At 38.6% G+C, this 17,099-nt stretch overlaps 1 protein-coding gene across 6 annotated transcripts in view; it reads right to left on the reverse strand.

Annotated features, from left to right (window-relative positions):
• CTNNA2 (catenin alpha 2) overlaps nucleotides 1-17,099 on the reverse strand; it is a 1,154,891-nt gene that overhangs the window by 891,898 nt on the left and 245,894 nt on the right. For all 6 annotated transcript variants that reach the window (XM_030921682.1, XM_030921679.1, XM_030921677.1 and 3 more), the window contains one exon: nucleotides 15,866-16,061. In XM_030921682.1, coding sequence (XP_030777542.1) covers nucleotides 15,866-16,061 — 196 coding nt within the window. The remainder of the gene's footprint in view (nucleotides 1-15,865; nucleotides 16,062-17,099) is intronic.

Below are 17,099 nucleotides of genomic sequence, written 5' to 3' on the forward strand. Positions count from 1 at the left end.
AAAGAAGATTTGCCTTGATAATATGAGTGGGCCTCATCGAACCAGGTAGAAGGCCTTAAAAGCAAAAACTGAGGTTTGCTAGAAAAGAAATTCCAGACTTCAGCATAACTCCTAATTGAGTTTCAGCCTGTCATACTGTCCTATAGATAGTGGACTTGTTAGTCCCACAACTGCATGAACCAATTCCTTAAAATATATACATATATAACCTATTGGTTCTGTTTCTCTGGAAAACTCAGACTAAAATAACTAAAGATTTTATATATGTGTGTGTGTATATATATATACGTATATATATGTATATACGTATATATATACACACACATTATATATACACACATATACACACACACATATTTTATATATACATATATATATAATTATTTATAGAGGGGTTAGAAAAGGCCTTTCTGAGTAAATGTCTTTAATTAGCATTTACATAATGCTTCCTATCTATCCGTCACTGATTTACATGCCTTGCCTATATGACAATCATTATTTTCCCATTTTACAGGTGATGAAACTGAGGCCTATGAGACATTAAACACCTATCCAACACCATACAGTTAATAAATTATTGAGTCAGGTTTCAAACGTAGGCTGTCTAGTTCCGTAAACTGTACTCTTAACCAATATTCTATAGCACCTTAGAATGAATAGCTTTGAGACCTGCTTTGGAGCATGGCTGAGGGCTTTGGATGTGAAGAATGAGGGGGCAAAAAAGAATAAAGTTTAACTCTAGCACTATTGATTTAAGCAACTGGATTGTTAGTCCCATTTCTGAATTCGAAAAAAAAACGAGAGAGGCTGTATTGGGGCTATATTAAATAGCAGTATCTATGGCTTGGGCCCAGAAGTAGAAATTATGGAATGGTTGGTATATACAGTAAAATGACTGACAAAGAAAACAAAGCTCAGTTCAGAGCCCTGGGACATTCCAATACATAAAAGTCCAAGAAGATATGGAACCAGAGAAAAGTGGGAGGAAAAGGAGGTATTGCAGAAGTCAAGAGAAGCAAGAAAGGGAATGAGCCAGGGGTGCAGGGCGGGAGCTCAACTTTATGTGATGCAACTGAGAGGTTAAGTAAAGATTTAGGGAAAGAAATATCCAGATACAATGAAGAGTTGAACCCAATGACTCAAAGCAGAGCAAGATCGGTGAGCTTAAGAACCAGAATGGTATGGGAGAGAAAGTGACCATTCATAAGCATCATTTTATTTATTATTATTATTATTGAGATGGAGTCATTCTTGTCACCCAGGCTAAAGTGCAGTGGCATGATCTTGGCTCACTGCAACTCCACCTCCCAGGTTCAAGCAATTCTCCTGCCTCAGCCTCTCCAGTAGCTGGGATTACAGGCGCGCATCACCAAGCCTGGCTAATTTTTTGTATTTTTAGTAAAAACGGGGTTTCTCCATGTTGGCCAGGCTGGTCTTGAACTCCTGACCTCAAGTGATTCACCCACCTTGGCCTCCGAAAGTGTCAAATATATTTAAAAACTTATGGGAAATAGATTTGTGGTAGAGCAAGTATGGCAAAATGCTAATGCCAGATTTAGACGTTGGTTTTGCATGTCCAGGTATTCCCTGTAAAATTCATTCAACTATGCTGTACGTTTGAACAGTTTCATAATAAAATGAGAAATATGGACACCAAATTCAGGATTGTGGTTCCCTGACTGAGGTTGGATAGTGGGACTAGGAAGGGAAGGAAATATAGACCTGACAAGCACAAGATTCAGCATGGTTTTAGCTTTGCCCTGTTTGTTTTCTTTTCAAAAGTAGACTCATGGAATCAACCTAGGTACTGATCAACAGTGGACTGGATATAGAAAACGTGGTACATAAACAATAGCAAATACTACAAAGCCATAAAAAAAGAATGAAATTATACCCTTTGCAGCAACATGAATGCAGCTGGAGGCCATTATCCTAAGTGAATTAATGTAGGAACAGAAAACCAAATTTCCCATGTTCTTACTTGTAAGTGGGAGCTAAACATTGCATACTGATGGACATAAAGATGTTGACAACAGACACTGGAGATTACTAGAGAAGGAAAGGAAGGAGGGGGGCAAGAGTTGAAAAACTAACTTGGGTACTATGCTCAGTTACCTGGTGATGGGGTTAATTGTATCCCAAATCTCAGCACCACACAACACAACCAGGTAACAAACCTGCGCATGCACTCCTCAAATCTGAAATAAATCTTGAAATTATTATTTTTGTTTTAAAAAAAGAAGAGTCACATCTAGAAGTACGCTTGCCCAGCCTTGGTTTCTGAGAGGTCCAGAGTTCATGAAGACTGCCTGGTTTGCATCAAGTCACTGACATCAGAATTAGGAACACATCAGTGAATCAGCTTCGTTTTGAACCATCTTATCTGGTTTTTATTCAAGATGTTTATGCTAAATGCATTTTTGATTGAATTACAGACTTAGCTTTTAGAGAGAAAATGCTTGATAGCCAGGTTTCTTTATGAGGTAATATAGAGTATTTTATGCATAAATCAAACATTTTGTTTAAGGAATTTTCCTTAAAACAAAGTGAATTACACATGAAATGGAGGTAGTTTCATGATCTATCTGAAAGATCATTTTATTTTATGATCAAAAACATCATTTTGTCATAAACTTTACAACTGATGTGTTAGAAAGCTTAAGAGCCCAATCTATTGTCCAGTTGTAGCAAGAATAATAATGATGTTAGCAATAAAGGCAACGTCCACCAGGTTTTTCAAGCCTGAGGTGTGCTAGATCTGTTGCTAAGTACTTTACATGCATCCTGTCACCTGCTCTGCACAGTAGTCCTGGAATGAATGTAAGATGAGCTCCAGTGAACTCATGAGCACACTGGCACAGAGTGGGTAAATAATTTTCCCAGGTCACACAGCACAGGCATCATAAAAACTGCAGTTGGAATTTGAACCTGAACTCTACTGCAAAGCGAGCCCCACCCACTGAGCCTCCTGTGGCTGTGTTCTCAGGTGGACACGTTTGCACAGGTTGCATAGGCACTAATGTATATGTGCATTAGTCACTTCCCTGACTCTTCTTGAGTCTTCGACCATATTTGTCTTTTCTATTTTCCATGGATTTCTCATTCTCTTTCTGTATTTTGTATATCCGTGCATGCCTCTTGAAATGTTTTCTGTGAAACGCAAGAATGGCTTTACTTAGACTGGTAAGTTCAGACTTCGAAAAAGAGTATTAAAAGAAACAGTCCTGAATTGGCAATCTTCTAAACTAGCGTTCTGATTCGGATTCATACAGATGTATAATTTACCATTCTTTCCAAGTCAGCTTAAAAATAAGAATAGTTCGGCATTCACACTGTGTTTGTTCTTGCCATTTTTGCTAAGCATATAAGCAGAAAAGTTTATAATTATGGTTTACTAGTATGCTCTGCTCAGTTAATAATCTACCAATATTGGTTTATTAATTGTGACAAAGAAGTGTAGAGTATATGTAATTTTCTGTACTATCCTTGCAAATTTTCTGTAAGTCTAAAATTATTCTAAGTTTATTTTCGAAAATGGAACAAGATTAGGTGATGTCATATAAATAGATGTTTTCAAATGTAGGGTTGTGATTACTGAGTTATAAGGCAATTAAATCCATGTTTAGTTTTATTTTAGAAACTGCCAAACTGTCCTTCAAAGTGGCTATGTCATATTACCTCCGAATGAATGAGATCTCCTGTTGCTCCGCATATCACCAGCATTTTGTATTGTCAGTTTTGGAGATTTTAGTTATTCTAGTAAGGATATATTAAAATCTTGTTGTTGTTTGATGTGCATTTCCCCAATCACAAATGATGCTGAACATTGCTTCTTATGCTTATTTGCCATCTGCATGTCTTCCTTGGTGAAGTATCTGTTCAGGGCTTTCACCCATTTTTATGTTGAGTTACTGGTTATCTTGTGGAATTTTAAGAGTTCTTTGTATATTATGGATATAAGTCTTTCATTAAATATGTAATTTACCAATTTTTTTCTTGCAGTTTATGGCTTGTTTATATTCTCTTAGCATTATGTTTCTCAGTGCCAAAGTTTCTAGTTTTAATACGAAATTCAAATTATCAATTTTTTCATGAATCATGTTTTGGTTATTTCATTTTTAAATTGCACTTCCATAACCTATCATCATGTTTCATATTTTACTTGTCTCATCTCAAAATGTAATATTCTTATTGGCAGATAATGTCTGTTTTCTTCATTCCATATTCTCAGCACCCAAAATAGTGCCTGTGCATAATACTCAAAAAATATTTGTAGAATTAATCCATGCACATGGAGATCAGTATCAGTATCAGTGTCATATTATACAAGTATGGATGATACTTCAAATGACAAAGAGGATGACTTTGAGAGAAAAATGCAAAGTTTCTTACAAATGGAGTGGCAAACAATAAACCATTGCTATTGTTGCTGTTATTTTTGCTGAAAGAATACAGCATTTTCAAAAGCCAAGGGTTCCAGAAAGAGAGGTCAGGTGAAAGAATAATATGCCATTATCTCCCGATGTCTTGCAATAAAAGCCACACAAAGCTCTCTGTGCTGACCTGGAGTACTCTTGGGCCCTCAGCTAATGCAAACTTTGGCGTACAAATATATTTTATTTAACAAAATATGCAACAGATGAACTTATTGTAAATGTTAAAATTTGCATAAAGATGAATCCTAAGGTTATATGACATTTTCATGTTTATGCATTTTTCTTCATGATATTTTCACATCAAACTCCTTTTTGTCTTTTTGTCATTGTATGTATCTCTAGGTTTTTTGGTATTTTTTAAACTTCTGATGTTAAACCTTCCGAATATTGATTTCACTCCTAGATAGCATACTTTTCCATGGAAAAGAGACCTAAACTAATTGAAATGATGTTGATAATGATGTACTAAACTTAGTGATTCTCAAACTTTAGAAGCGTAAGAGTCACCTGGGGTGCTATCTAGTAATAAAATTTACAGAGTCGTCCCAGACATACTGAATCTAGAGTTATGGCTAGACTCATCAAGAAGAATTTTCATGGACTCCTCCCATACCCACCCAGGGAATTCTGAACCAGGTGGTCTGTGAACTTCACTCTGAGAAACACTTGTAAAACGAAGCTTCTATGAGGAAAGGGAGGAGAAGCCACTGGAAGGACAGTAAGTAGCAGTGTACGGCCATAGGGGAGCACCATCAGATCTCTAGCTCAGCTGCACTCATAGACTGAAGAAACACATCCTCCATTCCAACTTCAAGGTCTGCCTTTGCTGGATCTAGTACACATGCACTTTACTACATTACTCAAACTGTACCTTTTTTTTTTTTTTTTTTAAGAGACAAGGGCTTGCTTTGTCACTCAGGCTGAAATGGAGTGGTTCTATCATAGCTCACTGGAGCCTCAAACTCCTAGGCTCAAGCTATCCTCCTGCCTCAGTCTCTAGAGTAGCTGGGACCACAGGTGTGCACCACGATGTCCAGCTCATTATTTTATTTTTTGTAGAGATGGGGGTCTTGCTATCTTGCCCAGGCTGGTTTGAACTACTAACCTCAAGCAATCCTCCCACCTTAGCATCCCAAAGCACTGGGATTACAGGTATGAGCCACAGTACCTGGCTGTGAATAGTATCGTTTTAAAAAGTAATGGATCTACACTCAGCAGGGTCCAGGCTTGATGAAGTGAGATCCGTAGAGAGAACATAAATGAGTTATCTTCCGGTCTCTTACCTAGGATTTGCCTCTTGTATCCCCATTTTCTGTCCTAGAATACTCTTCTTTCCCAAAGGTATCCCCCTTCAGTGAAAACAGCCCCTCCGCTCCCCATACAGGAGTGAAATCTTACCCTAAGACCAGCAAGAGCCCATACTAGAACACAGTAATTAAGGTACCACCCACACAGAGGCAGTCAGGCAGCAGTGAAGTGTCAGCGCACAGCACAGAAAGGAAGCCCAATATCCTGGGAGACTCAAGTATTCAGGGTATAAGAAGTAAAGGCATAAAGCCAGGGATACTTGAGAAAAGGACACACAGAGGAGTAACAGAATCCTGCCATCTCCTGCAACTCTCGTTTTTAGAGAGGCTGACCCCTGGGGACAGTGCTGCAGGAGCGAGGACATGCCCACCATCCCCACACCCTGCTGCTTTATGTATTTATAGGGCAAATGAAGGAGGAGAGGCAGGGCTGTGTGACAGAGCCCTGATCAGGGAAATAGTCTCTGACCAGCTCTCAGTCTAGGAGTTCACACAGTGGGCACCATCTGTTGGGTCCTCTTATTCCACTAACACCACAGGACCAAAGAGGGTGAGAAGCAGGGAGGCACCAGGTCATTAGGAAGCAAGGGCTTATGACCTCTCAGATATGTGAAGGAAACCTTTCTCTCATGCTGTCACGTTTTCTGTCTTGCTCTAAGCCCATTGGTCATCATTTACTTAATAAATATCGAATGAATAAAAATAAATAGTGAGGCCAGGCACAATGGCTCAAGCCTGTAATCTCAGCTCTTTGAGAGGCCTAGGTGGGCAGATCACAAGGTCAGGAGTTTGAGACCAGCCTGGCCAACATGGTGAAACCCTGTCTCTACTAGAAATACAAAAATTAGCCAGGCATGGTGGCATTCTCCTGTAATCTCAGCTACTTGAGAGGCTGAGGCAGGAGAATAGCTTGAACTTAGGAGGCGGAGGTTGCAGTGAGCCGAGATCACGCCGCTGCACTCCAACCTGGGTGACAGAGCAAGACTCCATCTCGGGGAAAATAAAAGAAAAGAAAATAGTGGAACTTGTTGATATCACCATATCACTTCACATTTGAGGTTGTCACAATAAAGAAAACACTGCATAAGCAGTGAATGGCTTGGCCATCACTTTCATTTAGGAAATGGTCCCATGAAGAAGCTGCTTCTTTCACCTGCACCTTTTTGTCACTCTGCTCCATAAGATTCGCCTTAGTTTTGAGTTAGGACCACGTGCATCTCATCTACACGCTGGCCAAATACACTTCGGTGGCGTGGTCATGTCTTAACTCCTTGGATTTGTCATTGTTCAGACAAAGAGTGGGCAATATGAAAATGCTGTTATCGAATGAAGGCAGGAAATGTAAGCAACTGCTCCATGGCTTAAGAGAATGTGGAGATATAATAAGGGGTGACAGAGGAGGCATTTTAAGGATTCTCTATAAGTCCTATGGCATACAACCAATGCTGTGTTACACCATTAAACAGATTTGCCTATTGAGAAAATTTGAGAAAGGATGCCTATCATGCAAAGCACAGCTTTCGAATCTATTTCAAATTGAATAAGATTACCGACTACCATATGTGAACACCCCATTTCTAACAGATGCAGTTACACACCATATAAATGAATTAAATAAAAAATTCTTAGGCAAATTATGCCTCATAAAAATTGGCCTTTTCAGCAGCATCCTAGAAAGGAGTAATCGTCAGCTGTACTCAGTAAATAAAATCCCTTAAAAATGTATGGGAGACCCACACAGATGGCAGTAACAGACAAAAAATAGAAAAACATCTCCAACAGTGGTCAAGTATCAGCTACCCACGGTCCATTAAAATGACCTCTATCTTTGTTCAAAGTAATTGAGATCATTTCATCCAATCTGCTTTTGCTCTTACCTTCTCTACAAAACATTTTTGGGATTATCTCTCCTCCCTACCTGCTTTCTAGATAAAGAAATGTCCTCTCTGCATCACTTCATGCAACCCTGAACCTTCTTTCTTTGTATTATAATTATGGCTCCTTCTCTTCATATATACCCTGATACTTCTTTTTTGGGCTGGAAACAATAATCAAGCAGGCAAATAGTTATAATTTTGTGTTCGCCTTTAATGTCTCCCCATTATTCCTCTCCATTTCTCTCCTTACATTCTGTGACGATCTTCTAAAGCATGCCTGAAATGCTCACTATGTGCAGGCTTTGTGTCAGGCTCCAGAGATACACAAAATAATAACACAGAGGCCCTTGGTTGAGTACCAGACTATCTGCAGAGGCAAAAATAAATACTTTCAATATGTACTGCAATGATAACCAAAAGAGAGTCTAGTTAGCATTCCTACCTACATCAATTATTTCACCATCTATTCTGTTCTTTCAGGATGGATTCCTTCTTTTCATTTAGCAGTTGCCCTTGTGGCTTCATGAAAATGCACTTTTGAATATAATTAATGACACCTGTCTAGCAAAATCCAAAGCATTTTCTCATTATTCATTCTCCACAATCTCCGAACACTCTGATATGACTACAGCAACATTCTAGAGTCTAGATGGATCACTATCTCCTTTAAGAAATATCCTATTCCCTTGGATTTTAGTATTCTGTCTTTGTTCGCTGGATACTTTTCAGGAATTGCTTTCCCTTTCTAATTTATTTCTATTTCATTTTCTAATACTAGTTTGTTCTTTCTTTCCAAAACTCTAGTCTTGTCTCTCTATTGGCAAGTACTTCCAAATTTCTCTATTTCACCATGGCATTGCCCTTCTGCCAGGTGGTCGTCCCCATTCATCTATGCTTAAAATCAAACCCGTATGCTCTCCCCTGCCCCTGTCACTCCTAAAGACTTCCCAATTAATTAGCCTAGGACCAAAAATGTAGAATAAATTTTGGCTCTTATCTCCCCTTCAGTAAGTTGAAAAAGATTATATATGTATATATATTTTTTGTAATGTCTGCAACTTTTAGCTTCTTTCTGTTCCCATTACCACTTCCTCAATCCTGGACCCTCAAAGTACTAGATTTTGTTTCATTTCCCTTGACATTATGATCACACTAACCAATCTGTCTGGGTGCAGTTTTTCTCTGATTTAGTCAGCTTTTCATGATGTTGCCATATTAGTCTTTCTAAAATATCATTTAAGTGGGTAGAAGCCAGCCAGTCAGGTAGCTAGCTTCTGTCCTCCTTCCCTCTCTCCCTTCCTTTCATCATGTTGTCTATACTTTTCCCAATCTGGGTCTCTTCCTTCATCTTATCATATTTCATTTTTTTGGGGGGGGGGGTGAAGTCACTCCATCGCCCAGGCTGGAGTACAGTGGCGCAATCTTGGCTCACTGCAACCTCCGCCTCCCAGGTTTAAGTGATTCTCCTGCCTCAGCCTCTCGCATATCTGGAACTACAGGCATGAGCCACCACACTCTGCTAATTATTTTGTATTTTTAGTAGAGACAGAGTTTCACCACGTTGGTTAGGCTAGTCTCAAACTCCAGACCTCAAATGATCTGCCTGCCTCGGCTTCCCAAAGAACTGGGATTACAGGCGTGTGCCACTGCGCCCAGCCATTTTATATTTCTAACTGTACCTGAATATGAAATGCTTCATCAAATCAGGGCTTCTTTATCCAACCTCCAGTTATCAATGCCATTCTTGTTTCTTTGCCTTTGAAAATTAGATAAAGCCTGAAATTCTTATCCCACCAATCTTAAACCTGATATTCTTGTCCCACTAGTCTTTGCAAATTTTTAATCAATGCTCAGCTGAAACATTACCTCCTTCTTGTTAATTTCAGCTACATATCTTTTTCCACAACTCCTGAAATACTTAACTGCCCTATAGATTTGACTGCCCAGCATATACTTAACACATATTCCTGCGTACCTATGGAATGTCAGGCTTGGTAACACATCATTTAGCATAAGACAGTGTCTCACTCTGTTACCCAGGCTGGAGTGCAGTGGCATGATCTCAGTTCACTGCAACCTCCACCTCCTGGGTTCAAGTGATTCTCCCATCTCAGCCTCCCTGAGTAGATGGGACTACAGGTGCCCGCCACAATCCCTGGCTAATTTTTTGTATTTTTTAGTAGAGACGGGGTTTCACTGTGTTAGCCAAGATGGTCTCAATCTCCTGACCTCATGATCTGCCCCCTTCGGCCTCCCAAAGTGCTGGGATTCCAGATGCAAGCCACCATGCCCGGCCCTTACTTACCTACTTCTAAGTAAAGAGTAAACTCATAAACCTTGTACAATGACTGTCTGTTATCAGCTGCCAAATGTGAAACACTAAATAACTACCATGGATAAGTAATCTAAGCTGGGCTGATAAGCAAGAAGGGGATTAGTCTGCTTCTTCACAAATTGGCTGTAAAATGAAATCACCTGAGGAGCTATAAACCTCTTGAAGCCTGGGTTCAACTCCAGAGATTCTGATTTAATTGAAGAGGAGTGAGGCCTGGACATAGAGTTCAAGATCTTCCCAGGTGATTCTAGTATTCACTAAAGTTTGAGAACCCCTCAATTAGTGCAGTCAAGAAAAAGTTTTCAGTCTAGGAAAATCTTCGTGGTAAACACTGAAAACATTCTAGAATTCCTCGATTTAAGCTTTCCTTGGCCCAGAGCTTCAATATGAAGAAATGATTGTGATAACTCCTTTGCATTCCTTGTTTTCAAGAAGCTTTTCTATGAATGATTCACTAGCTGCACAACTATCCACTTATAGTTTGCGGGCACCGCATGCAACTACCACCAACTGTAAGTCATACCGAGCTACTCAGTCTTCTTCAAGAAGACTATTAGATGCTGATTCAGCTCTCTAGCATCCTGCTTGGAAAGGCTGGGGATTGCTCACTAACCAAAAGGTAGTACACATTGCTATAGGTAGTACACACTGATTTAATAAATTACAATTAATAAATCTACTCTGACATCTATAGAACATTTAAAGTTTTTTTTAAATCCCCTGTGACTTCATTTAGTAAAACAAATCATTTAGGTAAACACAATAATTGTATGTGAAAAATGGAGAAACCAAAGCTAAAAGTGGTTAAGTGACTTTGCTTTTCAGCTAGTTATTTGTCAAAGTAAGATTAGAAGTTGGATATCTTAACCAAACTGCCAATGCTTTCCTGATTTCACAAGACTCCTTCCTTAATATCACCTACCGTGTGCCAGAGGACCACACCAAGTGCTTCAGGAGAAGAAATATATAAATCTCATTGTTCCTATTCTGATACTGTTTAAACTTACACTAGGAAGATAATATGCATATATCACATACTTTAGTCATAATTAGACAGGAAGGCAGAAATGCAAACACCAAACTAGATATCCTGTTTTTCCCAAAGTCTAAAGCATCAGAGTTCTAAGTTTTGAATACAGTATCTCTTTTAGACAATTGATTTTTGTTACTTCTTTAAATATAAATGCTATCATAAGCCTACTGTATGTAAACGCACCTGAGAGCAAAAACTTACGCATACTCCGAGAATGACCCTGTATGGCAGAGGCATCTGAATGTGTTTGCTGAGCTAGGGAATCTGGGAGTGGCCACTCCAGAGATTCATTCCTTGTTTATGAGTAGCATCTGAGCCCCCAGCCCAGCCCGTGGAACATGGGGTGTAGAGGGGATTTGGGGGGGGGGGGTTGAATGAAGGTTGCCAGGTGAAGGTTGTTAGGTAAATGGTGCTACGTGAAAGTGCTATATGAACTGCATGCCTCTCACAAATGGTTGTGGTTCTTCGGCCCAGCCTGCTGCCACTGGACTTCTCCCCTGTAGGTAAGCCCCCCAATAAAACTCCCTGTCTCATTTGCTGACGCTGGGTCTCTTCTTCGGTCGCGTGATCCTGGCGTCATCCCCACTGGAGTCCATAGGAGTTCAGCACAACACCTACTCCAATATTTTTTTACAGATATAGGGAAATCTTCTACTGGAATATTCTACAGTAAAAATATAGTCACCACTCATACTGAAAACTTTTAGAGATCTGGCTTGCAGCTTAGATTTAAAAGAGAATATGTAAACAAATTCAAATAACACTGTTTAGCCATATGAGATACAATAATAATATAGTTAAAAAGACAATTCTATCTATAATCTTGACAGATTGGGTAATTATAATGAATACTGTGAAACTTCAAAAGAAAAACAAAACAGTTGTATATTAAAAATCTGAAAATGGACATGTACAATATGAAAATTGGCATTTACTTATGCTGAAAACAAAAAGTGACAATATTTTTTAATAAAAACAGAAACGATGCAATAGTAAAGCTAACAGATTTCATTCCTACAACATGTCATTTAATAAATAAGTCATGTATGGATGCTGGAGGTTGTTTAAAAGAGGTTATTGTTTCTAAATGTCAGTGTGTCCATAATTTCTGAATATCATCTTCCAAATTAGAAAACAGATTTCTATGATAGAAGGAAAGATACTATGTTTTAAAGTTTCCATTAACTAAATATCTCGTCCCATTCCATATTCCTTACCCACAAGCTCCTTTCTCTCTACCTCTCTCTGAAAATCAATGCAGGCTCTCATTGGTAAATAAAATTTGGGTAATGGGCAAGCAGGAGAATCAGGTAAAGCCAGATAAGCTAAGGGGATTACATAACAACGAGCTGTGCTAGAGAATGGAAAGAATGGAGATAAGAGCTTCTGGGCATCAAATTCAAACAAGAGACTAAGGACCTTGCTGTCAGGGAGGAGGTGCACGACTCACACCTGAGAGGCATGTGCAGCGGATGGGCGAGACTGCAGAGTGAAAAATAACAAAGCGAATTTTAAAGACTTACCCATTTTTGGGGTTATTTTGCATACTATAGTAATGCTTCCTTGAATTTGACACTGTTCAAGAGAAGCAGCACATGGCATTTGAGCTTTATACAGGTTAGACATAGCCATCATTTCAGATATAGAATTGTTTTGTAACAAGAAATGGATAATATAAAAAGCAAGCTTGAAATATCCTCTAGAAGAGCAACCATTGTTAGCTGTCTTCAATTAGCATCTGTAGAAATTTGTTACTCTAATACTCCTAGGATAGTCTGGTCAAGAACTGTGTTGCTTATTATATCCACAAGAACACCATTTCATGTAAGCTTCAAGAAAATGAAAATATTAGTTTCTACAGAATGTGTGAAAACTAACTTGTAATGACAGAAGAATTCTTAAGAGGTTTTGGAGAATCTAAACGGAAAATTTTCTCATCATAAAAGACAAACATTTTAAAAAGAGGCCCGGGGCCAATCAAACCACTTTCTACCATGAATACCTTTGCTATCTTCATTGCAAAGATGGATTCATGGATGTATAAATTTGTCAAAATTTATCATTTTGTAAATTTTAAGTGCATACAGTTTATTATATGGCAGTCAACCTAAAAAATCCACAACAAAAGAAAAAATAAAACAACTATCCAGCCTATAGATGCATGAAAACAAACAAGCATCCATCTACAGTTCAGAAGGAGTATCAGTTTTCAAATGCACCTGAAAACTTAGATTTCGCATTGCCAAAACACATACACAAATATACTCTGTCCACAATTGATAAAATGTAGCACATTTAACATTGCAAATTAAAGTAATAATTTAAATTAGTATCATAGAAATGAAATTAGGTTTTAGGAGGAAGGAGAGGATGAGGAAGAAGAGGGCAGCATGGGGAATGGTATTTGTTAGTGTGGAAGGAGGGTGGTGTTTCCAGGTACTAAATATCCAGCTGTGAACTGACACAGTGCTAGGTTTGCAGGAAGAATTGGGAGAGACCATTCATTCACCTCTTAATTCAATAATTCAAATATTTAATGAGTACTTAGCATTGCAAATCAATGATTAGCAAAAGAGACATGGTCTGGTCTCTGCCTTTACTAATTTGTAGTATGGCATGAAAGACAGTCACCTCACAAATACTTAATTATCCTGTGAAAAGTACCAAGGAAAGGACCCATTAAAAAGTATGACAGGAGTTTCAGATAAAGTTTCCCTGAGAAGGTATTCTTTGAGCTGGGAAGTGTAGAAATGCGTGAAAAGGACAGCGTATATAAAGGCCCTGGGGCACGAAAACATAGTGCCTTTGAATAACTGAGACAGGAAGCGGTCCATTAAATAGATATTTAGGAGGTAAGACCTAGGAAACTTTACAATAGACTATATTTGGAAGGAAAGGGAAGTAACAAGAATGGCACCAAGATTTATGCAACATGCAACTGAATAGATATGCATTGCATTCTTCAAGATAGAAAATGCAAGAGAGAGACCAAGCTTGGGAGTAGGTGTCTGTTTTGATTTCATGGTCCTTAGAACTTTCAACTACAGATACTGCGTAGGACTATATCAAAATTTAAAAACTCTCTGTGTCAAAAGACACAATAGAGTGAAAAGGCAACCTACAGAATGAGAGACAATATTTGCAAATCACTGTCTGATAAGCTGTTAATATCCAGACTATATAAAGAACTCCTATAACTTAACAACAGCAACAAAACCGAACAACCTGATTCAGAAATGGGCAAAAGACTGGAAATATTTCTCCGAAAAAAATATTCAAATGCCTAAGAAGCATATAAAAAGTTCCTCAACATAAGTAATCATTAGGAAAATATAAATCAAATCTACAACGAGATATCACCTCACACCAATTATGATGACACAATTCACAAAATAAAATAAGTGTTGGTGAGGATTTGGAGAAATGGGAACCGCTGTGCACCATTAGTAGGAGTGCACTACTATGGAAATGGTGCAGCCACTGTGGAAAACAGCATGCAGGCTCTGAAAAATTAAAAATATAATGATCATATGATCCAGTAATACCACCTCTGAGTCTATATCCAAAAGAACTGAACTCAGGGTATTAAAGAGAGATCTTTACCTCTGTGTTCATAGTAGCATTATTCTCAGGAGCCAAAAAGTGGAAGCAATGCAAACATCTGTGAATGGATGAATGTATAAACAAAATGTGGTATATACATACAATGGAATTTTGAAACATGCTACAACATGTATGAACCTTGAAGACACTACATTAAGTGAAATAAGCCAGTCAAAAAAATACTAATATGTATGATTCCACTTATAGGAGGTATTTAGAGCAGTCAGATTCATAGAAAAAGAAAGTAGAATGCTGATTACCAGAGGAGGATGATATGGGGAATAGTTTAATAGGTATAGAGTTTCCGTTTGCAAGATGAAATAGTTACGGAGATTGCTTGCTCAACGATATGAATATCGTTAACACTATTGAACTGTACACTTACAAGTAGTTAAGATTTTTTTTTTTTTTTTTTTTTTTTTTTTTTTTTAAGAGACAGGGTCTCACTCTGTCACCCAGACTGGAGTACAGTGGTGCGATCTTGGCTCACTGCAACCTCCGCCTTCTGGGTCCTAGCGATTCTCTTGCCTCAGCCTCCGAGTGGCTGGGACTACAGGCACATGCTGCCATGCCAGGCTAATTTTTTGTATTTTAGTAGAGACAGGGTTTCACCGTGTTGCCCAGGCTGGTCTTGAACTCCTGAGCTCAGGCAATCCACCAGCCTCAGCCTCCCAAAGTGCTAGGATTACAGGTGTGAGCCACCGCACCCGGCCATAGTTAAGATTTTATGTTGTATATTTTACTACAAATCAAAATTTTAAAATGCTGAATCAACAGCATGATAGCTAGCTAGCTAGAGAGGTAGTTGATTCATTAATGGGTAGCTAGCTTGCTACGTTTGTGAGGAAATCTGTGAACTGATAATATGAATTTGGGACTCGCAGAAAAAGAAGAATAATTCTGTTATAGTACTTTACATTCTTCTCCCCCTTCATCCATAGAAACTTGATTTTACCATGACTCTATAAACATTAGGTCTTCCCATCCCATTCTCTCTAAAACCTGAGTTTGACGCAAAGTCTGTTTTCATTTACCAAGAAAAAACAACTTGAAGATTTTGAAGTAACAGCAGACATGGAGTGTTTGTAGCTGTACCATACTGCAACAACAACAATATCTCTCTGTACCACGTCCAGCAAACATTAAAAACAAGTGCAGATAGAAAGGAAAAAATGTAAGACTTCTTTGAGTAAATATCCATTGATTCTAAAGAAAAAGTCATTGTTTGCACATCCGTATAGATTCCCCTCGAACAATAATATCATTCTGCCTACCTTGTTTGCGCACATCCTCTACAGCAGCCACCAACTCTTCTTTGAGATCTTGACTCTCCTTAGCGATCTGTTCACCCTTTTCCAGGAAGTTCTGAGTGGCTTGCTCTACAGAGGCAGCTAGTACATGGGCTTTCTTTGACCTCCCTTTCTTTTTACCAGATGGGCCTTTGTTGCTTGTGTTGACAAGTGTAGTCACCTTAAATATAAAAGAAAAACTGTAAAACTTCTTTGCAAAACTGTCTAGAAGTGTCACGTTATCTCATAATTTCTAAATCTCTGTGTTTATTAAATCATGGGATTTCATTATTAAATCATGAATGCACATCACTTAGCCTCATCACATAGCCTTACCAAGGAAAGTGTGGAATTACATGGATTAGCATACAAATAAATGGTTATCATTTATTTCCTGTAGAAAAACAAAAGCACATGAATAATCAGAAATAGCATACTTGCCAGTAGCTCAAAGTTTCAAGTTCACTCACTTTTACAGACTGACAAGTACAGTGCTCCTTGGAGTACCCAGCCTCAGGGTGGCAAGGAAGCAAAGCAAAAATGGAAGTGCCTCTGAGTACTTAGCCAGGAGAACCAATATCCAGTGCTGAGCCCTGTAAGTCAGGGCAGAGATGAATGAGCAATTAATAAATAACGAGTAGCCAATACCCAGTACTTATATGTTATTTTCCAAGGACTTTGGAGACCTTTGCTATTTAGAATTTTATCTTATATAAATAAAATGGTAAATTTTGGCCAGGCGTGGTGGCTCATGCCTGTAATCCCAGCACTTTGGGAGGCTGAGGCAGGCAGATCGCCTGAGGTCAGGAGTTCGAGACCAGCCCGGCCAACATGGTGAAACCCCATCTACACTAAAAATACAAAAATTAGCTGGGCGTGGTGCCAGGTGCCTGTAATCCCAGCTACTCGGGAGGCTGAGGCTGGAGAATCGCTTGAACTCGGGAGGCACAGGTTGCAGTGAGTCGAGATTGCACCATTGGACTCCAGCCTGGGCGACAAGAGCAAGACTTCATCTCAGAAAATAAAATAGAATAAATAAAATGGTAAATTTTATGTGAGGGGAATAAATAATTCAGACTTTATGTTTAGTTAACCAGCTACAATTTCTAGAATCATGAGATTTGAATCGATTATCACTCTTTTTCTAAGTATCATAATTTGGACACATATCTCAACTGCCCAACTTCTTTTAACACTATATCTAGAGCTATTTAATTTG

The sequence above is a fragment of the Rhinopithecus roxellana genome, chromosome 17 (assembly GCF_007565055.1).
Source record: "Rhinopithecus roxellana isolate Shanxi Qingling chromosome 17, ASM756505v1, whole genome shotgun sequence".
NCBI lineage: Eukaryota > Metazoa > Chordata > Mammalia > Primates > Cercopithecidae > Rhinopithecus > Rhinopithecus roxellana.